Here is a 25,062-nt window from a genome sequence, read left to right as displayed (position 1 = left end):
GGTCACAAGAGAACATTCTCTAGGAGTGTTTTGTCTAGATCCCAGGATGGTCCTGGGATGTCATTGAGGACCAGATAAGGATGTTTTTAGGACGTTCTCAGGACATTCAGTGTATCAGTTGTCAGGATGTCTATAATAGTCCCAAAGAAACGTCACTAGGATGTTGAAAAGGATCCTGTCCGTCAGTGGTTAGATTCCAGCATATTACAGAAGTATCTCTTGTGTTCCCTCCATAAATGCCCGGTCATGATACAAGCAGCCCTGTTGATGATTAACTGGAGCTGGTTGAGATCTGTTTTATCGCACCGATGTGGGGCTGGAAGTCAATCTATGGAACAGTAGTGCAGGTGACTAGTTATCATGGTATGGTAAATTGTTAGGAGGATGTCCTTGGAGACGAGGGGTGGGGGCGTGTTTGACTTTGTGACTGGTGTATAAATGAATCAGTCAGATTCAGCTGTCTACAGAGCTTTTTACCTACATCAACATCAACAGTGACCTTATTTTGTTGAGTGTGAAGGTAAGAGGATATTAACATCTAATACTGTTTGGAATTGTCTTCTATTATGTTATATGTTCTGCCTTACACAACCACACGTTAAATGTTGATTTTCATAACAGTTATGGCATAATAATAATGTCTTAATTCAGCAGTGGGTTGAATTCAGATGGGCGTGATGTTCCCATAATCCAATCCTTTACTAAAATGCATGCTGATGTGTTTGCAAGGAGAAAGACTTGTATTCTATTTAAAAAAGTAGCAAGTTCACGAAAGGAGAGAATAGTGCCAAGAGTAATGCAGCACCTCTCATGGTCCTTTCTGCTAATATCATACTCTCTTGAATTACGTTCTTTATTAAGTAGAACTTATACAGAAATGTATGCCTGTTATATTAAAATAAGTGCCCTTTAAAAAAAATCAAATACATCAGATTTTTTTAATGAATAAAGTATTTCTAAATAGCCCAAAATCTGCCTTTTGACATGTCCCTTTTCTGAGGAAGATTTTAACCCAAAAATGTCCCGAAGTCTTCACCATAATAGTAATAGCCCTTGTTATTTTGTTGCTTTGACAATGTCATTTCCGAAGATTATTACTAATTTCCCCAGATTAGTGATACATTTACATTTGTCCCTCATTTTCAAGAACAACCATGCTACGGGTTTTCATATGGTGATTACTTTTTAAATAATGTTTTCAATTATAATATGGTAGAAAACTGAGCGGGTCAAGAATAACACTTCAACCATGTTACACGTAGATGACTAGAAATGTTTAAAACATTTTTTAAATGAACTTCAACATGTGCTCTTTATGACAGAATGATAAAATGAGTTCAAATGAATAGTACAAAACATTTAAAAATTACACTACCCAAAATTCTCTTGGTGTTTATTCTTCTTCTTGAGAGGTGAGTAAAAACAATATTTAAAATGTCTTTGTTCAAGTGAGCTGAATTTATAAAAATGATAAATTGTGATTGAATTGAATGTTTCTGTGGATTGGTTCCTATTAGACCCATTGTTGACTTGCTCTGGGCTTTTCCTCCAGGATGGTGAGATCAGCCATGATGTTCCTCTTGTTGAATCTCCTGGGACTGGCAGGCTCTATTGGCGCGACCGTCCCAAGTAATCACATCTTTAATTCCTTTCCTCCTGTTATTAACTTAGATAGTCAACCTGGTCTCAGAGCATTTCGTATCATTCTGTACGTAAATCCAAGACTCTCCATTTGATATGATATGTTACGTTTGATATGGTTACATAAGACAGATGGTTACTTAAGGCGAAAACTATAGTAGGGTGGTTAGTTGGATAGATAGATGGGCGGACTTATAACGCGAACCTCTAGCAATCCTAAAGTCGGGAGTTCGAATCCTATCATGGACAACTTTAGCTAAATGGCAACTTTTTGACTACTTACTACATTTGAGCTACATCGAAAATGAAAGGGGTTCACCTAGGGCTCATGATAGAGGCTGTACCAAATGTTTGATGTATTATAATAATTATGCTTATGTTGTATTAATAGAAGGGGAGGGGTTATAAGACCTCTCCCTCCTTACATTTATAGGGTCCTAGACTACAAATTAACAATATACATACACATTATAAGGTGTAATATTGTTCCACAGTACTTTTCTAGGCTCTTGTGAAGAAACTGTCTGACAAATGTGTGACTGTGAAGACAGAACTCTGCAGGGGAGTGTAAGAGATAAGAGATTAGTTAGACATTCCACTCTAAATCAACTTGGACATTTACTGCTAAGCTTTTAGATAGCTATATAAACAAGAGTTTTAGTGTTGAGTAGGCATGGTTTTGGTATCAGGAGTAGAAGATAATGATGTAGGCAGTGACATCACTAGGGTTGGACTTCGGGTTTAATAAAATAACTTGGAAGCTTTTATATTTTGCAGAACTTACTCAGAAACATGTGTGCTATGTTCCTGGGGTCAACTTCTGTCTGCAATTGCATTAATAAAGCTTTTTGAATGATTTAATTAAAGACATTGTCACAATGCTAATTTCACCAATGAGCCAATGATTGACAAGGAACAAGGAAACAAGCCCCAACAAAACTACTTAGCAAATTAGCTAACCTAACTTCAACCTTTCTCGACCAACACTTCCCCAAACCCGAACCCTTGAACCTAACTCCTTAAAGTAACCCTAACATTAACCCTAACCCCAACCCTAACCTTAACCCTTGAACCTAACTCCTAAAAGTAACCCTAACATTAACCCTAACACCTGGCCTAGCTGACTTTAGCGAGCTAGCTAATGTTAGTCACCTAGCTAGCATTTGTAACTTATCATACTTTTCCAAATTCGTATCATCATACATTTAGCGAATTCATAAGATTTCATAAGTTTGCAAATACGTAACATATAAAACGTTTAGCAAATTGTAATATATAATACTGAATTGTAATTCTTAACATATCATACGAAATGGGTGATGAACAGCTACAAATTAGTACATACCATACGAAACATAACATATCATGCTAAATGGTGTGTTATGCATTTACATACAGAATAATACGAAGTGCTCTGAGACCAGGTTGAGATATAATGCCCTTTAAATTAACAGGGCAAGGTCTCTTACTATGAAATGTGAGGAAATATTATATCTCAATGCATTTATGACACAACTTGCTGATTTATGTACTAGGATCATATCCGGGGCCTTGGCGTTAAAAAGTAATGGCTGAAAGATGGAGCCGAGAGACCTGGCAGCTCTGCTTCCAGCTCCTAAGCAGCTTTGCAGTATTTGTTTTTTGTGTATGGTATTTCTAACATTATTAGCCCATAACGTTTTCGCGTTATTACATACAGCAGGAAATAACTTTTGCATATCAGAGTGGCGGTAACTCACCAGCATTACGACCAGGATTACGACTTTCCTCAATTGGTTGCGTTGTTCGCACCACCCAAGGCAATTTAACTTATCCCAGAGGCTGCTCCAAGATGACGCCGGCAGAGAAGAGGTATTCTGAGTGGACTTCTAGTCCAACTCAGGAGGCGGGCAAACCATCCACCGCTTCAGAGTATATTACTTGCTAAAGTTCCGACTCTGGACAAAAAAGTAGACGAGCTCAGGGCGAGGATCTCCTTCCAGAGAGACATAAAGGACTGTAACATACTCTGTTTCACGGAATCATGGCTCTCTCCAGATATACACTCCCCGTTCATACAGACAGTTGGGTTCTCAGTACATTGTGCAGACAGGAATAAAGAACTCTACGGGAAGAAGGGCGGTGGTGTATGTTTCATGATTAACCACTCATGGTGTAATTGCGATAACATTCAGAAACTCAAGACCTTTTGTTCACCCGTCCTAGAACACCTCACAATCAAATGCCGACAGTATTACCTCCCATGAGAATTCTCTTTGGTTATAGTCACAGCCGTGTATATTCCCCCTCAAGCCAATACCATGACGGCCCTCAAGGAATTACACTGGACTTGATGCAAACTGGAAACCACATATCCTGACCAAAGTTCCATCAACAAATTAACTGTAGTAGTCGCGCTGAGAAAAAAACGCGACCACTGCTATTCTCTCTTCCGGGATGCCTACAAGGCCCTCCCCCGCTTCTGCAAATCAGATCACGACCCCATTTTGCTCCTCCCTTCCTATAGGCAGAAACTCAAGCAGGAAATACCTGTGCTCAGGTCTATTCAATGCTGGTCTAACCAATCAGAATCCATGCTTCACTGAATTCTTCGGGAAGTGTATAGGGGATGCTGTTCCCACTGTGACTATTAAAACCTACCCAAACCAGAAACCGTGGATAGATGGCAGCATTCACGCTAAACTGAAAGCGCAAGTCACCGTATTTAACCACGGCAAGGTGACTGCGAATATGGTTGAATACAAACAGTGAAGTTGTTTCCTCTGTACAGTGACAAAGTGGAGTCGTGATTCAACGGCTCAGACACAAGATGTATTTGGCAGTGTCTACAGACAATCATGAACTACAAAGGGATAACCAGCCAAGACATTTAAGCGTGTAAACGCTCGCAAGGCTGCCGGCATCCCTAGCCGCGTCCTCAGAGCATGCGCAGACCAGCTGGGTGGAGTGTTTACGGACAAATTCAATCTCTCACTATCCCAGTCTGCTGTCCCTACTTGCTTCAAGATGTCCACCATTGTTCCTGTACCCAAGAAAGCAAAGGTAACTGAACTAAATGACGATCACCCCGTAGCGCTCACTTCTGTCATCCTGAAGTGCTCTGAGGGGCTAGTTAAGGATCATATCACCTCTTCCTTACCTGACACCCTAGACCCACTTAAATTTGCTTACCGCCCCAAAAGATCCACAGATGATGCAATCGCCATTGCACTGCACACTGCCCTATCCCATCTGGACAAGAGGAATACCTACGGGGCGATAGTAATTTATTTCAGTTACCTTAGCTTTCTTGGGAAGAGGAACAATTGTGGCCATCTTGAAGCATGTGGGGACAGCAGACTGGGATAGGGATTGATTAAATATGTCCGTTAACACACCAGCCAGCTGGTCTGCGCATGCTCTGAGGACGCTGCTGTCTGGGCCGGAAGCCTTGCTTGGGTTAACACGTTTAAATGTTTTACTTACGTCGGCCATGGAGAAGGAGAGCCCACAGTCTGTGGTAGCGGGCTGTGTTGGTGGCATTGTCCTTAAAGCGCGCGATCAGGTGAAACAGATCAGTTTAGAGACCCACCGTTGCTCACGGGCATCTAGCTTTGGTTTCGTCATTATATATGTCAGGGGGTTGTTACCTGTTAGGACTGTGGATCTATTTCCCTTCAGCCAATGGGTAAACTTATCGCATCCCACTTAAGAGCGAAGAACTTCTTATCTGTGTGCTGGGTAACGGGACTGGGACCTCAACAGAGTTTTGCTTGCAAAGGCTACTGGTCTGGGCCTACTCTCACCCTCAAGTGTCTGGCTAAGTCCTGCACTTAAGCCATCCATTGATGTATCTATTAATAGAATAAATGGTCTGCTAAAGTCTGGGTGATCCATCATGGCTGTTTGGTAGACTGCAACTTTTAGCTTCTCCAGTGCTTCCTCACATTCAGAAGTCCAGTCTTGAGGTTACAGACGTTTTAGTGCACCGCCATGAGGTTTTCCTTTTTCTCCTTTTCAAAAGGCTTGCATTTAAGAGCGGCATATAATGCTGGGTCAGGGCAGTGTTTAACAAACATCATGGTCACCTCATGACCTGGATCATCCACTCTTTTTCCCTGTCTTTGCAAGCACTCATTGGCAAGGTCAATTGCTTTGTTCAGTCTGACCCAATAATCCAAGAAGTATCCTAATGGAATTGTGGATGAGATTGCCTCTCCAAAGTGCTGCCTCAGGATATTGAATATGGATTCAGGGTCTCTGCTTGTGCTAATGAGGGGGTTTCCACAGAGCCCAATTCTGACTATGTCTTCAGCGTGCCCCATCAGTCTGTCCTGTATCTCTTGCCCCTGTGCTGATATACTGCATCCCTTCTGTTTCAAGTCAGCTTGCTTCATTTCTTGTCATTCAGTCACTGTGCACCGGTCTGTTCTCTGATGTCTGACTTCAGAATGAGGTTGACCTTTGACCAATCAGGTATTTGTACTATGGTTTGGGGAGTGCTTGGATCAGCCCCTGCTAGACTAGCGGCAACTTGATTTCCTAATTCACTGCAGTTGTTTGACTAACTCTGCCAGGGCTTGCAATTGGGTTCGGTTTTCATTTTCACCCCCTATGGGCATCTGGGACTTTTCACTATTATCATTGCCTGGTTGGCTACTGTTATCATGCTATGGTTGGCTACTGCTTGGTAGCTTGGCCTTCTAGTATTGACTGCTGAGTATCTAACAGGACTGGCTCTAGCACTATGTTCCACCATACTGGCCAACTGAGCCCCCCGCCCCACCCCAGTGGTAATAACTTGTGGACCTCTCACAGTAACACTAACCGGAGTAACATGTACATTGTTATCACCAACAACTGATACATCTTCTCTCCTGTTCTGTAATCTCAACAACTGTGGTGTACACAACATATTGTACAAAGTTAACCTTGCCCTCAAATGTTCTAGACGTGTTAAGTCGACCCAGTTCTGTGTAGGGGTCCCCCGGCGATCCGTTGCAGTTGATCTGTTGATCCGGGTCGTTGCACCAGTCTGTAGCGGTCTTTATATGTACCACAGAAGAACCAAGAAATGAAGAGCGACACCACGGATGTCTTTAGGGGCTTTTATGTCGATAATATTATGAAAAGACAGGACAGGAATACATCAGTCTCCAATGCACCATCTGACAAATTGTTCTTTCTCTCTGTGCTTTCTCAGACTCCCACAATCACATTCATACATAAAGTCACAATGTATAGAATAAAATAAGTACAAAGAATGTATAATAGTAATTCTTAGACAGTAGAACCATACCTGTAATTATATCATGAAAAGACAGGACAGGAATACATCAATCTCCAATGCACCATCTGACAAGTTTTTCTATAGAGGAGCATGAAGAAAGATGAAACCCTGTCTCACATCTCTAATGGATTGCTAGGTGCTTTCAGTGTTGACAGTATTAAAATACAACAACTCATGTAAAAAAACACTGTAATACAAACAATCTACAATGTGAAATCACATTTATCCCATTCAGTCCGAAGTGAAAAAACTCCCATAATGCAAAGCCAGCTAAATCGTCAGCTCAGCTAACCATCTGCATCACAGAAAGCTAGCAACAGCAATACTTTTTAGCACTCTATAAAACTATATCAATAGCAATGATACAACTCTGAAACATACTTGTTTTAATAGTCTCACATTCCCTTATAACAATACCTATAGCATTAACCTTGGGATGCTTTATTTAACATTACGGACTTCTACACCGGAGTAATCTGCGACACATACCTTTCTCTCGCAGTGTTTTCTTGGACTGAGGAGAACGGGAGCTACGGTTAGTACCAGAGTGTTAGTAGGTGACGTAAGCACCCAGATTAAATAAAATACATTTCATTTAATAAAAACTGAAGATGTAAATATCATCCAGCTACTGTAGCTGCCCACTTAACATTAACAGGCAGTACTAGTAGCGCAACAATTGAAACTAGAAACCAAAGGTTAAGTTCCTGGCGATCATAGCGATCTGACTCCCCCCTTCTATCTGAACTTGGAATATTCCTTTTTGCGGGCTTGGGCCATTGACCCTTAACCTGGAGGTTCTGTTCTGCGTTGTGCACTAGTTTGATGTAATAACCATTTTAACTCTCCTACACTGGCACCACACAGCCAGGTCTCTGACCTCTTCCCTATAGGCTGTCTCATCATTGTCGGTGATCAGGCCTACCACTGTTGTGTCATCGGGAAACTTAATGATGGTGTTGGAGTCATGCCTGGCCATGCAGTCATGAGTGAACAGGGAGTACAGGAGGCACGCACCCCTGAGGGGCCCCTGTGTTGAGGTGGCGGATGTGTTGTCACCTACTCTTACCACCTGGGGGCAGCCCGTCAGGAAGTCCAGGATCCAGTTGCAGAGGGAGGTGTTTAGTCACAGGGCCCTTAGCTTAGGGATGAGCTTTGAGGGCACTATGGTGTTGAACGCTGAGCTCTAGTCAATGAATAGCATTCTCACGTAGGTGTTCCTTTTGTCCACGTGGGAAAGGGTAGTGTGGAGTGCAATAGAGATTGCATCATCTGCAGATCTGTTGGGGCGGTATGCCAATTGGAGTGGGTCTAGGGTTTCTGGTATAATGGTGTTGATGTGAGCCATGGCCAGCCTTTCAAAGCACTTCATGGCTACAGACGTGAGTACCACGAGTCGGTAGTCATTTAGGAAGGTTACCTTACTGTTCTTAAGCACAGGGACTTTGGGGGTCTGCTAGAAACATGTTGTTATTACAGACTCAGTCAGGGACAGGTTGAAAATGTCAGTGAAGACACTTGCAAGGTGGTCAGTGCATGCTCGGAGTACACATCCTGGTAATCCGTCTGGCCCTGCGGCCTTGTGAATGTTGACCTGTTTAAAGGTCTTACTCACATCGGCTACGGAGAGCAAGATCACACAGTCGTCCGGAACAGCTGATGCTCTCAAGCATGTGATTTAGCTTGTCTGGTAGGCTCGTGTCACTGGGCTGCTTGCGGCTGTGCTTCCCTTTGTAGTTTGTAAAAGTTTGCAAGCCCTGCCACATCTGACAAGCATCGCAGCCGGTGTAGTATGATTCAATCTTAGTCCTGTATTGATGCTTTGCCTGTTTGATGGTTAGTCAGAGAGCATAGTGGGATTTCTTAAAAACTCCCGGGTTGGAGTCCCGCTCCTTGAAAGCGGCAGCTCTACCCTTTAGCTCAGTGGTGGAATAAGTTCCTATAATCCATGACTTCCGGTTGGGGTATTTACATACATTCACTGTTGGGATGACATCATCGATGAAGCCAGTGACTGATGTGGTGTACTCCTCAAAGCCATCGAAAGAATCTTGGAACTTATTCCAGTCTGTGTTAGCAAAACAGTCCTGTAGCTTAGAATCTCCTTCATCTGCTTCAAATGGAGGGCGGGCGAGAGCTTTGTACACGTCTCTGTGTGTGGAGTAAAGGTGGTCTAGAGAACTTTTTAGGTAAAACAGATTTAAGTTTCCCTGCATTAAAGTCTCTGGCCACTAGGAGCGCCGCCTCTTGTTTGCTTATGGCCATATACAGCTCATTGATTGCGGTCTTAGTGTCAGCATCGGTTTGTGGTGTTAAATAGACTCTCTTGGTAAATAGTGTGGTCTACAGCTTATCATGAGATACTCTACCTCAGACAAGCAAAACCTCGAGACTTCCTTAGATTTCATGCACCAGCTGTTGTTTACAAATATACATAGACTGCCACCCTTTGTCTTACAAGATGTAATATCCTGGTTAAAAAGTGTAAAACCCGCCAGCTGTATGTTATTCATGTCGTCGTTCAGCCACGAATCGGTGAAACATAAGATATTACAGTTTTTAATGTCCAGTGGGTAGGATATACATACTCATAGCTTGTCTATTCTATTATCCAATGATTGTACGTTGGCTAATGGGACCAATGGTAAAGGCAGATTACCCACTCGCCGTTGAATACTTACAAGGCACCCAGACCTACGTCCCAGAAATGTCCCTCTCTTTCTCCAGCGAATGACTGGGATGAGGGCCTTGTCGGGTGTCTGGAGTAAATCCTTTGTGTCCGACTCGTTAATGAAAAAATCTTCTTCCAGTACAGGATGAGTAATCGCTGATATCTAGAAGCTCTGATATCTAGAAGCTCTTTTCAGTCATAAGAGACGGTGGCAGAAACATTACGTACAAAATAAGTTACAAATAACTCCAAAAAACACACACATTAGCACAATTGGTTAGCGGACCATAAAACGGCGCCATTACAACTTTGTGGACGCTTTTACCAGAGGCTGCCAAACTGCCTGCTAGCTTCTTATGGCTTGGGGCAGTATTGAGTAGCTTGGATGAATAAGGTGCCCAGAGGTGCCCAGAGTAAACTGCCTGCTCCCCAGTCCCAGTTGCTAATATATGCATCTCTTTTTTTTTTGCATGTCTGTGAGTATAACAGAACTCATATGGCAGAAAAAATTAGAAAAAATCCAAACAGGAAATGAGAAATCTGAGGCTTGTAGTTTTTCAACTCAGCCGCTATTGAAGATACAGTGGGATATTGGTCATCTTGCACTTCCTAAGGCTTCCACTAGATGTCAACCGTCTTTAGAACCTTGTTTGATGCTTCTAGTGTGAAGTGGGGCTGAATGAGAAGGGAATGAGTCAGAGGTCTGCCTGAGTCCCACGAGCTGACCATGTGCGGTCACGTGAAAGTTAGCTTGCTTTCCATTGCTTTTCTACAGACAATGGAATTCTCCGGTTGGAAAATGATTGATGATTTATGTTAAAAACATCCTAAAGATTGATTCTATACATCGTTTGACATGTTTCTACGGACTGTAACGGAACTTTTCGACTTTTCGTCTGCTCGTCTGCTCGCCCGTCATGAATTTGGATTACTGGGCTGAACATGCTAACAACAAGGAGGAATTTGGACATAAATGATGGACATTATCGAACAAAACAAACATTTATTGTGGAACTGGGATTCTTGGGAGCGCATTCTGATGAAGATCATCAATGGTAAGTGAATATTTATTGTTGTGAATCCAGCCAACATGTCAGATTTCAAAAAGGCTTTTCGGTGAAAGCAATCAATGCTATTATCTGAGGATAGCACCTCTGTAAACAAAGAGAGAAACCATATTTCAACCCTGCAGGCACGACACAACGCAGAAATAAAAATATAATTCATGCCTTACCTTTGACGAACTTCTTTTGTTGGCACTCCAATATGTCCCATAAACATCACAAATGGTCCTTTTGTTCGATTAATTCCATCGATATATATCCAAAATGTCAATTTATTTGGCACGTTTGATCCAGAAAAACACTGGTTGCAACTTGCTCAACGTGACTACAAAATATCTCAAAAGTTACCTGTAAACTTTGCCAAAACATTTCAAACTACTTTTGTAATAGAACTTTATGGAATTTTTAAAGGTAAATAATCGATCAAATTGAAGACGGCATGATCTGTGTTCAATACAGGAAGAAAACAAACTGTAACTAGCTTTCTGGTCACGCGCCTCTATCTAACAGTACACTTCAAGTGACCCTCGTTCAAGATGGCCGTACTTCTTCATTACACAAAGGAATAACCTCAACCAATTTCTAAAGACTGTTGACATCCAGTGGAAGCGATAGGAACTAAGGTCCCTTAGAAATCTGGATTCCCAATGACAACTATTGAAAAGAGAGGGACCTCAAAAAATAATCAGAATAGTTTGTCCTCTGGGTTTCGCCTGCTAAATAAGTTATGTTATACTCACAGACATGATTCAAACAGTTTTAGAAACTTCAGAGTGTTTTCTATCCAAATACCAATAATATGCATATCTTATCTTCTGGGGATGAGTAGCAGGCAGTTGAATTTGGGCATGCATTTCATCCGGAAGTGAAAATACTTCCTGTCACCAAGAAGTTAAGGAGAAGTTTATCTAAAGTTCCATGTATAATAGTTGTATCTTTTATCAATGTTTATTATGAGTATTTCTGTGAATTGATGTGGCTCTCTGCAAAATCACCACATGCTTTGGAACTACTGAACATAACATGCCAATGTAAACTGAGATTTTTGGATATAAATATGCACTTTATCGAACAAAACATACATGTATTGTGTAACATGAAGTCCTATGAGTGTCATCTGATGAAGATCATCAAAGGTTAGTGATTCATTTTATCTCCATTTGTGCTTTTTGTGACTCCTATCTTTGACTTTTAATTGTGAGATTTCTGTTGTTTGAATTTGGCGCTCTGCACTTTCACTGGCTGTTGTCATATCGATCCCTTTACCGGGATCTCAGCCCTAAGAAGCTAGTGTTGTCACGATACAGAAAAGTTTACTTCGATACCGATACCAGGTTAAGTATCATGATATTCGATGCCAAAACCATACAACGGCAAAAATAGTATTTTGAGTGTTGTTACTCTTTAATTCAAGTGTGTATGCACTTAACACTTTTGTTTGGTTAGAGCATTTCTGTAGCATACACGCACATGTGATGGAGTTTGCAAAACACATGGCCACTGGATTGATGTAAATAATAATGATTCTGCCAGGTAGGCATGGATTACTTTTTAGGTTACTTTTAATTTAAAAAGTTTTTAGGAAAGCATACCGCACCGCACACACAGATCAAATGTAATAATTTTATAATAAGTTAAATACATTTAGTTGATTTCCAAATGTGAGACAAATTTAATAGAAGTACCAAAAGTACCACATTTCTATTACCAAACCATTTTTCATGTTTCAATAGTGGCTGCAAAAGTGAGCCCCTCTGTTCTCAGAAGTGTTGATGGCTGGGTGCTGGATTATCATGCACTGCATTGTGCCATTATGCCATTGTGCTGGCACATGTGAACCAGAACCTTGAGTATTTTATTTTCTCCACGTATCAGAACTTAAGGAATACATTTAATATAGTATTACTTAATGTCATGTTATTTTATTAAAATGTTGCTTAATAACTTATTTTATACATGACTATGAATAAATTATCATCTACATCGGCGGCCATTTAGTCTTGCGCATCCACGTTAAGTTTGCAATGAGCATCCCTTCTCGGATGTTTTCATATCATCTGAATTCATGTTTGTACTAAATGTCATGATTTTATCTACCATGTAACATATTTTTTTCGCTAAGGCCCCTGACTTTCAACAGATTAGAAAACCTTGTTATTCTGTTTTGACTGCATCTTTAAATTGCTGCTCTATACTCACCCTGCAGGAAATCTTGCCTTGCGTGGAAAAGCAACACAGTCAGACCTCATCGAGAACCCATGGCACGGTTTGAGTCATGCCTCCAATGCCATTGATGGGAACCGCGATTCACATTTCCATCATGGGTCCTGCACTGCCACTGACGAATCCACTAACCCCTGGTGGAGAGTGGACCTGCTTGATACCTACATAGTCACCTCCATCACCGTCACCAACAGAGGGGATGCTGTTCCTGAGAGGCTTAACGGGGCTGAGATACGAATAGGAAATTCTTTAGTGGACAATGGCATTCATAACCCTCTGTGAGTCAAGATACTGTGGTTTTTGCAATTGTATTTACAATGTGTTGTTACTGTATTGTTACTGTTTATGTCCATGAAGAACTCAATTAGAGTGACCAGAATATACATAGTGGACATACTGTACATAAAAACCCATGCAGGCAGGACAGATAGAATCAAGCAATGATGGTGAAAAGTTTCAACCCCACTCACAGGTTACCACCAGACCACAGGCACAGTTATAGATATCAGCATATCATCTCCCGTGCCTTGTTAATTTAGTTTAAATAAAGTTATATAGTTCATGAGGCAGTATTTTCCAGTAAAACCCATTTCTCTCTCCAGGGTTAAAACAATTCCCTCCGTTCCAGTTGGCAGTTCTCTCACCCTTGCCTTTGACCCAGGCTTCAAAGGACGCTATGTGACTGTGGTTCTACCAGGCCAGAAAAGACTTCTGACACTCTGTGAAGTGGAGGTTTATGGCTACCTTGCCCCAACCGGTCAGAACTTATATTCATATACAGTATATATATAATGAACAGTGTGTTATAAGTACAACTTTTGTTATATTCTCTGTAATGGTAGTCTAAATATTAATCTCTACGATTACAGCGCATTAATATGCTTACACAAGTTCCAACAATTGTTTGATAAGATGATAGTTAATGTGCATTATGCTCTATTTTGTCCAGGAGAGAATGTGGCTCTATATGGAAAGGCCACCCAGTCGTCTTTGTATGGGTTTGGCATTCCAGGCAATGCTATTGACGGGAATCGCAACGCTATTTGGATAGGAGGGTCCTGCACCCACACTCTACAGGACATCAACGCCTGGTGGAGGGTGGACCTTCTGAAGACCTACAAAGTGTTCTCCATCATCATCACCAACACAGTCGACAGTGTTCCCAGCAGACTCAATGGAGCTGAGATACTCATTGGAGACTCCCTGGAAAACAACGGCATCGACAATCCTAGGTGAATTACTGTAGGAGAGTTGAGGTCCATTTAACTTTAAGTTTTAAAGATTAAAGTCAAAAGTCTTGACACACCTACTCATTCAAGGGTATTTGTATGAACATAACAAGATTCAACAACTGAGACATAAACTGAACAAGTTCCACAGACGTGACAAACAGAAATAGAATAATGTGTCCCTGAACAAAGGGGGGGGGGGGGGGGGTCAAAATCAAAAGTAACATTCAGTATATGGTGTGGCCACCAACTGCATTAAGTACTGCACTGCATCTTCTCCTCGTGGACTGCATCAGATTTGGCAGTTCTTGCTGTGAGATGTTACCCCACTCTTCCACCAAGGCATCTGCAAGTTCCCGGATATTTCTGGGGGGAATGGCCCTAGCCTTAACCCTCCGATCCAACAGGTCCCAGACCTGAGATCCGGTCTCTTCGCTGGCAATGGCAGAACACTGACATTCTTGTCTGCAAGAAATCACACACAGAATGAGCAGTTTGACTGGTGGCATTGTCATGCTGGAGGGTCATGTCAGGATTAACCTGCAGGAAGGGTACCACATGAGGAAGGTGGATGTCTTCCCTGTAACGCACAGCGTTGAGATGGCCTGCAATAACAACAAGCTCAGTCCGATGATGCTGTGACACACCGCCCCAGACCATGACGGACCCTCCACCTCCAAATCGATCCCGCTCCAGAGTACAGGCCTCGGTGTAATGCTCATTCCTTCAACGATAAACGCGAATCTGACCATCACCGCTGGTGAAACAAAACCGTGACTTGTCAGAGCACTTTTTGCCAGTCCTGTCTGGTCCAGCGATGGTGGGTTTGGGACAAAAGGCAACGTTGTTGCCGGTGATGTCTGGTGAGGACCTGCTTTTACAACAGGCCTACAAGCCCCCAGTCCAGTCTTTCTCAGCCTTTTGCGGACAGTCTGAGCACTGATCGAGGGATTGTGTGTTCCTGGTGTAACTCGGGCAGTTGTTGTTGCCATCCTGTTCCTGTCCCGCAGGTGTGATGTTCGGATGTACCGATCCTGTGCAGGTGTTGTTACACGTGGTCTGCCACTGCGAGGACGATCAGCTGTCCGTCCCGTCTCCCTGTAGCGCTGTCTTAGGCATCTCACAGTATGGACATTGGAATTTATTGCCCTGGCCACATCTGTAGTCCTCATGCCTCCTTGCAACATACCTAAGGCACGTTCACGCAGATGAGCAGGAACCCTGGGCATCTTTCTTTTGGTGTTTTTCAGAGTCAGTAGAAAGGCCTCTTGCCTACCGTCTGTAAGCTGTTAATGTCTTAACGACCGTTCCACAGGTGCATGTTCATTAATTGTTTATTGATCTATGAACAATCATGGGAAACACTGTATAAAAGCTTTACAATGAAGATCTGTGAACTTATTTGGATTTTTATGAATTATCTTTGAAAGACAGGGTCCTGAAAAAGGGACGTTTCTTATTTTGCTGAGTTTATTATTGATCGATTGACTATGACTTTTCAAATCACCCTGTAGTGCTATCTGCAGAGTTAGATCCAGGTATATGTAGCAATTATTCAGCCATTTCTAGACCTGCTACCAAAAAAAAGCTACATATGGAAAGTACCAAAACAAATAGTATTTTTTTATTTTTTATTTCACCTTTATTTAACCAGGTAGACCAGTTGAGAACAAGTTCTCATTTTCAATTGCAACCTGGTCAAGATAAAGTAAAGCAGTGCGACAAAAACAACACAGAGTTACACACAAACAAACGTACAGTCAACAACACAATAGAAAAATCGATGTACAGTGTGCGCAAAAGTAGAAGAGTACAGAGGTAAGGCAATAAAAAGGCCATTGAGGCGAAATAATTACAATTTAGCATTAACACTGGAGTGATAGATGTGTAGATGATGATGTGCAAGTAGAGATACTGGGGTAGGGTTGCAGAGCTGTTGGCAGGGGTGCTGAGCTGTTGGCCGGGGTAGGGCTAGCCAGGTGGAAAGCATGGCCAGCCGTAGAAAAATGCTTATTGAAATGATTGATTATCGTAGGGCTGCTGGGAGGAGGTGCTCTTATTCTCCATGGACTTTACAGTGTCCCAAAACTCTAACGATTCTGTCTCTTCGCAGCAAAATATGCATTGCTGCTATGGTTGTGTCGTGTCTTTGGCATCATTAAAGTGAAGACTGTTATTTTATCAAATCTATTCTCTGTAATTATTATTACGTGATTAAACTAATCATGTAAATGTAAATAACTAGGAATTCGGGGCACAAAGGAAAATCTTCAGATTTCAAAGTTATACTTTTCCTAATATAACTCTTCAGATATTTTAATATCTAATCAATTAGTCTTCTAATTAATTAATAATTCTTTACCTCACGTTAGTCTCATTCCAAACGTCGTAAATTGTTGGTTATCTGCACGAACCCAGCCTTTACTATGAATCATCCATACATCAATTGTGTTATTCATTTATTTACTAACTATCTAAATAATCACAGAAATGCATAAACAAACAACAGTTATGGTTACAAGGAAATAAGGGAGGTTCCCTAGTGAGCTACGCCGATATGACGGCTTGGTGGACAAAGGGAAGTGGGTATGGACTGAGAAGGGCGGGAAAATCGAAAAGGCTGTCGCAACAAAGTTGATAATTATATTAATTGAAATTCTAATCCTTTTCTCACTCATTCGGGAATAATTGTAATCAATATATATTTACGCTCAGTGTGTCGTCGTGATCTCTGTTGGAATTGTCTGTCTTTCTGTTGGAAAGTTCATCCGAGCGTCTCTCTCTCTGCTTCCCTGAAGTCTTTCGTGGTTAGAATGGATACTTCAGAGTACTAATCAGAAATGTTCTAATAGAATAGATGTTTTGGCGGTTGTCGGTCTTCGCATGTCAGGTTGACATAATTTCAAGCTGCAGACTAGTAATTAGTATCGAAGAGTTGCTCTTATTCTTTCGGGATCGATAGTCTCAGAGTTTAACCATTTCCACCCTTGTAGCCAATGCTCCACGTGGTATGGTTAGGAATTCAACAACCATTACAACCTTAGCTTATACTGAGGTTTCTGTGGTCTATACTCAACCTTCGCCCCCTCAGCTGACCGAGGTATGCGTGGTCTGAAGAGGATTTCTTCAGGTGGGGGTTTTATTCGTAACAGTAGAAAAGGGCTGTCCCATGAGCCAGATCATGTCTGTGCTCGTGGGGGCAGGCCAATGACTTAGTTCAACTTTAAAGGGAATACAATTCTCTCACATCAACGGTTCAACATCACCTTACATCATTTCACAAATAGTTTCATCTTTACTCATTCATTTTATACAATAATTAGACCGACACCTCATAACGAAGGCACCTGTATAAATAGAGTTGTGGTAATGTGACTGTATTGTCTTTCATGAGGTCACAAACATGAAACAAAATGGATTGGGTTGTAGCTGGCTTCTCCACTGACCGTTTACACATTCTCCAAGACATGGATATTGTTCAGTTCTCAAATTCTGTGATGTAGAAGAAGTTACTTTGTTCTCGTTATGTGTCTCTTTCTGCATGGCCAGGAGGAGAGAGTCTCCTCCAGGAATGTATGACCTGAGATAACAGAACCTGGGTGTAGGAGAGGAGAGAGGGGAAGGCACTCGCTATACCCAAAGAGGGCCACGTCATGACAGTTGTATATACTGTATATAACATTATTTTGGTTGCAATAACTTGTATAATAATTTAAATTGAAAAATGATACGTTTTTAATCTGGCGTCATATATGTTTTGAAGATTAGTTGAAGCAATGAGGCTTGGAAAACCAACCAAGCCTATCAGCAGGCAAGGTGGAGCTATAACCATATAAATAAATACAGTGCCATCGGAATGTATTCAGACACCTTGACTTTTTCCCAAAAAAATTCCCCGCCTTATTCTAAAATGTATTAAATAAAAAAACATCCTCAGCAATCTACACACAATACCCCATAATGACAAATCAAAAACTGTTTTTTAGAAATGTTTGCTAATTTAATACAAATAAAAACAGAAATACCTTATTTACATGAGGTCGAAAGAGTTGTCTGTAGAGCTCCGAGACAGAGGGAGGTGACCAAGAACCTGATGGTCACTCTAACAGAGTGGAGATATGAGAACCTTCCAGAAGGACAACCATCTCTGCAGCACTCCACCAATCAGGCATTTATGGTAGAGTGGCCAGACGGAAGCCACTCCTCAGTAAAAGGCACATGACAGCCCACTTGGAGCTTGCCAAAAGGCAACTAAAGACTCTCAGACCATGGGAAACAAGACTCTCTGGTCAAGCATCACTTCTGGAGGAAACCTGGTACCACCTCTACGGTGGAGCATTGTGGTGGCAGCAGCCGTGCTGTGGGGATGATTTTCAGTGGAAGGAACTGGAAGAGTAGTCAGGATCGAGGTAAAGATGAACGGAGCAAAGTACAGAGATCCTTGATTAAAACCTGCTCCAGAGTGCTCGGGGCCTCAGACTGGGGTGAATGTTCACCTTCCAACAGGACAACAACCCTAAACACACAACCAAGACAACACAGGAGTGCCTTTGGGACAAGTCTCTGAATGTCCTTGTGTGGCCCAGCCAGAGCCCGGACGTGAAGCCGACCGAACATCTCTGGAGAGACCTGAAAATAGCTGTGCAGCAACGCTGCTCATCCAACCTGATTGAGAGGATCTGCAGAGAGTTGTGGGAGAAACTCACAAAATACAGGTGTGCCAAGCTTGTAGCATCATACCCAAGAAGATTCAAGGCTGTAATCGTTGCCAAAGGTGCTTCAACAAAGTAAAGGGTTGGAATACTTATTAAGTAAATGTGATATTTCAGTTTAATTTGTATACATTTGCTAACATTTCTAAAATACTGTTTTTGCTTTGTCACTATGTGGTATTGAGTGTGTAGATTGATGAGGGAAAAAACTATTGAATCCATTTTAAAATAAGGCTGTAACCCACCAAAATGTGGAAAAAGTCAAGGAGTCTGAATACTTTCCGAAGGCACTATATCCTGCCTAATTTACTTAATGGTTATGTTAAAGGGGCAATCCATGATTGGGACATACATTTTTATACTTTTAAATGAACGATTCATACCCAAAGTAATGCTGATTTTTTAAAAGTATATAACTCATAAATACCTCATAAGCTTAGTTCAACTGTCATACCCCATAAGATCCCAAAACATAAAATATTTTTTCTCCAATGTTTGTAAACAATTTAGATTTAAACAAACACTTTATAGCCTCAAAACATTGTTAAAACTCTAATTTTGATATTATGAATGGTCAGTCCTTGCATCCTCAGCTTTTTACCAAAACAATTGTTGGGTGTCCGGCAGAAGGGCACTTTCTTATTTTTATTTCACCTTTATTGAAGTACTTTAAGTACCCTGAGATAGGGGCTTAATATCCATTTGGAATTGAACAGAAGTGGCTATCAGTAGGTACTATAGTAGTTTGTTTCTGTTTTATCCTGCAGGTGTGCTGTGATCTCCTCTATCCCAGCTGGCACTTCTAGCACCTTCCAGTGTCCGGGCATGGAGGGTCGATATGTCATCGTGGTCATTCCAGGGAGGAAGGAGTACCTGACCTTGTGTGAGGTGGAGGTGTACGGATCACCCCTGGATGGGACTGGGCCTACATGTAACTAAATCAGATCGTTAACTCTTAACAGCACCCTGCAATGTTTGGGGAATGTATTGTCTTACGAAAAACAATGAATGTTTTTTAGTATACTTCCAGTATGTTAATGATCAAAAATGTGTATTTACTTTCAGTATACAAAAACAAATTTGGTCCCCTGTTCTGGAAGTTCTTCTTGCACACTGTTTTTGGAAGTTTGGGTATAAATTGGCCAACTTTTTGTGTAACACAAAAATATTCATACATTTCTTGTAGCCTAATTATTGGTTAGATGGTTCACATTGATACTTAGAAATACATATAATGCTTTAATACTATTGCTATTATGCTAAAATGAATTAAAGGTGAAATCTTGGATCTGGAATGTTTCCATGATGTATTTGGTTGTTTGTGCTCGTAGTCTGTAAATAGGTCCATTTTGGGCTCTGTACAATAATCCACTCTTTGCCATAGCCTGTTCCCTCTAAAGTTGTATCCCTATCTTCTACTCTAAATTATTCTATTGTGGTCGGAATTACTGCAGATGACTTTATTGCTTGCTGCCCTCATATCATAAAACATGGTGAACAAAGTTTGAAAGACCATAAACATAAGCAAATATTTACCAGCTACATTAATATACGGCTGAATGCTACTCAGATGACCAGACGAGGACCAGACCAAATCAAGCATACATCAATATACGTTTAAACTCCACTGGACTTTAGGTTAGAGAATATGACAGAATCCACCACTAGTCCGCCTGGGATTGTGTATGTGACAAATAAAATTTGATTTGATTTGAATGCCTTTAACCTTATTTGGACATAATACTAGTGATGCTAATTTGTTTACGTAATGGTAATTTTAATTGTACTTAATAAAACAAGATGTCAAAGATGAAAAATCAGCACTTGAAAGTAGGCTTGAAGTGAATACTACCAAACTACCTTGAAAGTAATACTACTAGGCAACACCATGGGGTTATTAACAGTGGCCATGAGAAGGAATACAGCGCCTTTGAAAGTACGTTTTCCACATTTTGTTGTGTTACAGCCTGAATTGAAAATGTACAGAAATGTATATGTTTTCGTCACTAGCTTGTATAAACCCCAAAATGTCAGTGGCTTGAGTCAATAATGTGTTATTGATTGGGAGTCCCATAGGGCGGCGCACAATTGGCCCAGCGTCGTCAGGTTTAGGGTTTGGCCGGGGTAGGCTGTCATTGTAAATAATAATTTGTTCTTAACTGACTTGCCTAGTTTAATAAAGGTTAAGTAAAATAAATACAAAAGTAAGCTTGGCAAGCCCACATAAGTTCAGTAGTAAAAATGTCACATAATAAGTTGCATGGATTCACTGTGTGCAATAATAGTGTTTAACAAAACATATTAATGGCTACCTCAGCTCTGTACATCACTCATACAACTATCTGTAAGGTCCCTCAGTCGAGCAGTGAATTTCAAACAGAGATTCAACTGCAAAGACCAGGGAGTTTTTCCATTGCCTCACAAAGAAAGGAACTTATTGGTAGATGGGTAAAAAATAAAAAATCATACATTGAATATCCCTTCAAGCATGGTGAAGTTATTAATTACACTTTGGATGGTGTATCAATACACCCACTCATTACAATGATACAGGCCTCCAATTACAGAGTTTAATGGCTGTGACAGGAGAAAACTGAGGATGGATCAACAACATTGTAGTTATGCCACAATACTAACCTAATTGACAGAGTGAAAATAATGAAGCCTGTACAGAATAAAACTATTTCAAAACATGCATGCAGTTAGCCACACGGTGCTAAAGTAATGCGGCAACAAATGTGGCAAAGCAACTAACTGTTTGTCCTGAATACAAAGTGTTATGTTTAGGGCAAATCCAATACAACACATCACTGAGAACCACTCTCCATATTTTCAAACACTGTGATTGCTGCATAATGTTATGGATATTCGTGTAATTGTTAAGGTCTGGGGAGGTTTTCAGGATAAATAGGAAACGGAAGGCAGCTAAGCACAGGCAAAATCCTAGAGGAAAACCTGATTCAGTCTGTTTTCCACCAGATACTATGAGATTAATTCACCTTTCATCAGGAGAATAACGTAAAACATAAGGCCAAATCTACACTGGAGTTGTTTACCAAGAAGACAGTGAATGCTCCTGAGTGTCCGAGTTACAGTTTTGAATTAAACCTACTTAAAAATCAAAGGCAATACCTGGTTGTCTAGTAATGATCAACAACCAAGTTGACAGACCTTGAACAACTTTGAAAAGAATAATGGGCAAATGTTGCTCAATCCAGGTGTGGAAAGCTCTTAGAGACTTACCCAGAAAGACTGTAATCGCTGCAAAAGGTGCTTCTACGAAGTATTGACTCAGGGATGTGAATACTTATGTAAATTCGATATTTCTGCATTTAATTTTCAATACATTTGCAAATATTTCTAAAAATGTGTTTTCACTTTGTCATATGATCTTTCACTCTGAGGAAGTTATGTGACTGTGGTTCTTCCAGGTCAGAACAGACTTCTTCACAGTTCTGTGAGGTGGAGGTTTATGGGTACCTCTCCCCAACTGGTAAGGATAAGCCCCATCACATTTAATTCCATGTGAATATTATTGAAGTGGCGGCAGGGTAGCCTAGTGGTTAGAGCGGTGGACTAGACTAGTAACCGGAAGGTTGCAAGTTCAAACACCCGAGCTGAAAAGGTACAAATCTGTCATTCTGCCCCTGAACAGGCAGTTAACCCACTGTTCCTAGGCTGTCATTGAAAATAAGAATTTGTTCTTAACTGACTTGCCTAGTAAAGTAAAGTAACTAACTCAGAGCAATCATGTCTTCTACTGACTCATTTTATGCAGACAAATATTCAAGTGATGTCTTGGATATACACACTGTATGATACGATACATTATAAATCATGTATCGTTGCCTCAACAGTAGTTACACATTGTCGAATCTGTAAAATGTGAAGCTGTAGATAGCCTCCAATACTCTACTCAGCAAATTGGATGCAGTCTATCACAGTGCTATCCATTTTGTCACCAAAGCCCCATATACTACCCACCACCCTGACCTGTATGCTCTCATTGGCTGGTCCTCGCTTCAAATTAGTTGCCAAACAAAGTCTTTGCTAGGTAAAGCCCCGCCTTATCTCAGCTCACTGGTCACCATAGCAGCACCTACCCAGCTAGTTTTTACTCAAAAGGACAAGCCAGGGCCCAAGTCCACCATTGTTCCTCTTCCATCAACATACCATGAAAATAATATACTTTGACAACTATTCACGTTTTTTCTGCTCCAGCAGGTATATTTCACTGGTCATCCCCGAAAGCTAATTCCTCCTTTGGCCGCCTTTCCTTCCAGTTCTCTGCTGCCAATGACTGGAACGAATTGCAAAAATCACTGAAGCTGGTGACTCATATCTCCCTCACTAACTTTAAGCATCAGCTGTCAGAGCAGCTTACAGATCATTGCACCCGTACATACCCCATCTGTAAATATCCCCTATAACTACCTCATCCCCATATTGTTATTTTTTGTTTTGCTCCATTGCACCCCAGTATCTCTACTTGCACATTCATCTTCTGCACAAATATCACTCCAGTGTTTATTTGCTAAATTGTAATTAGTTCGCCACTACGGCCTATTTATTGCCTTACCTCCCTAATCTTACCTCATTTGCACACACTGTATATATACTTTTCTATTGTGTTAGTGACTGTACGTTTGTTTATGTGTAACTCTGTGTTGTTGTTTGTGTCGCACTGCTTGCTTTATCTTGGCTAGGTCGTAGTTGTAAATGAGAACCCGTTCTCAACTGGCCTACCTGGTTATATAAAGGTGAAATAAATGAATAAATAACTAAAAATATATACTCCTTCAATTACAAGGGGGATTACATGGATATCAGCATACTAATGCAAGTGCTAACAATTGTCTTGTCCAGGAAATAATGCAGCTTTACAGGGAAAACCCACCCAGTCATCATTGTGTGGGTTTGGTTTTGCTTACAATGCCATTGATGGGAATCACAACACTATTTGGGAAGATGGTTCCTCCTCCTACCAACACCAAAGTTAAAGTTAACCCTTGATGGCAGTTGGACCTTCTGTGGACTCATAAAGTGTATTTGACAAAAAGTTGGTTAGCATAACTGTGTACAGGCTGTAGAGATGGTTAGAGGACACAATATCCTATCTGTCCCATTATGGCGTCTCTGAGAGCATGAGCAGTGCCATTGAGGCCGTCTCTTTTATTTTCTACTACTTCTATGAGTTGGTAAACAAACTGAAAGGGTATAAAGCCAAGGTTGAATATTTACTGCCACCTGTAGTTACAGAATATTTGCTCACGAGTATAATTCATTGGCTGATCCCTCCTGGAATTATGTGATCCTTCCTTAACCCATAGAAAGTCCCACCCAGTTGAGTACTTCAAAATGGTGGAAGTCCTCAATGGCACTCCATATACTAAAACAGGCTTTTAGTCACTTGAGTCCTCTATCTATCTCTATGGTGCAGCCTGACTTACAACACCAGGAAATGTGTTGAATTGTCAACATTATTGAGTGGTTCACTATATGAGTCTGATGAGTTAACATGGAGCTGCTTGTTTCATAGTTATTGTTCTGAAGCAGTTTCGATTTCCTCCTGCAGGTGTGCTGTGATCTCTTCTTCCAGCTGGCTTCTCCAGCACCTACCAATGTAACGGGATGGAGGGTCGATACATCAACGTGGTCATTCCAGGAAGAAGTGAACACCTGACCCTGTGGGAGGTGGAGGTCTATGGGTCACCACTGCACTGATAGATCCAGAGCATTTATTACCAAAATGTAATCTGGAGCACACACTGTTTTCTGGACGTGATAGATTTTTTATTTTTTATTTAACCAGGTAGGCTAGTTGAGAACAAGTTCTCATTTACAACTGCGACCTGGCCAAGATAAAGCATAGCAGTGTGAACAGACAACAACACAGAGTTACATATGGAGTAAACAATAAACAAGTCAATAACACAGTAGAAAAAAAGAAAAAAAGAGTCTATATACATTGTGTGCAAAAGGCATGAGGAGGTAGGTGAATAATTACAATTTTGCAGATTAACGCTGGAGTGATAAATGATCAGATGGTCATGTGCAGGTAGGGATACTGGTGTGCAAAAGAGCAGAAAAGTAAATAAATAAAAACAGTATGGGGATGAGGTAGGTAAATTGGGTGGGCTATATACCGATGTACTATGTACAGCTGCAGCGATCGGTTAGCTGCTCAGATGGCAGATGTTTAAAGTTGGTGAGGGAGATAAAAGTCTCCAACTTCAGCGATTTTTGCAATTCA

The 25,062-nt window shown here is 41.1% G+C and overlaps 1 protein-coding gene across 1 annotated transcript; it reads left to right on the top strand.

The window, feature by feature from the left end:
- On the top strand, positions 1-20,104 carry LOC110514368 (fucolectin-1). Its single transcript, XM_021593802.3, has 6 exons — positions 1-520; positions 1,553-1,629; positions 12,852-13,146; positions 13,471-13,625; positions 13,818-14,100; positions 19,577-20,104. The coding sequence occupies exons 2-6, from the start codon at positions 1,554-1,556 to the stop codon at positions 19,746-19,748; spliced, it is 981 nt and encodes a 326-aa protein (XP_021449477.1). The 5' UTR covers positions 1-520; position 1,553; the 3' UTR covers positions 19,749-20,104.
- Positions 20,105-25,062: the final 4,958 nt, after the last annotated feature.

This window comes from Oncorhynchus mykiss, chromosome 3 (assembly GCF_057628025.1).
Source record: "Oncorhynchus mykiss isolate SJ-2025 chromosome 3, ASM5762802v1, whole genome shotgun sequence".
Classification (NCBI taxonomy): Eukaryota; Metazoa; Chordata; class Actinopteri; order Salmoniformes; family Salmonidae; genus Oncorhynchus; species Oncorhynchus mykiss.
This window is presented reverse-complemented; position numbering and strand designations above follow the sequence as displayed.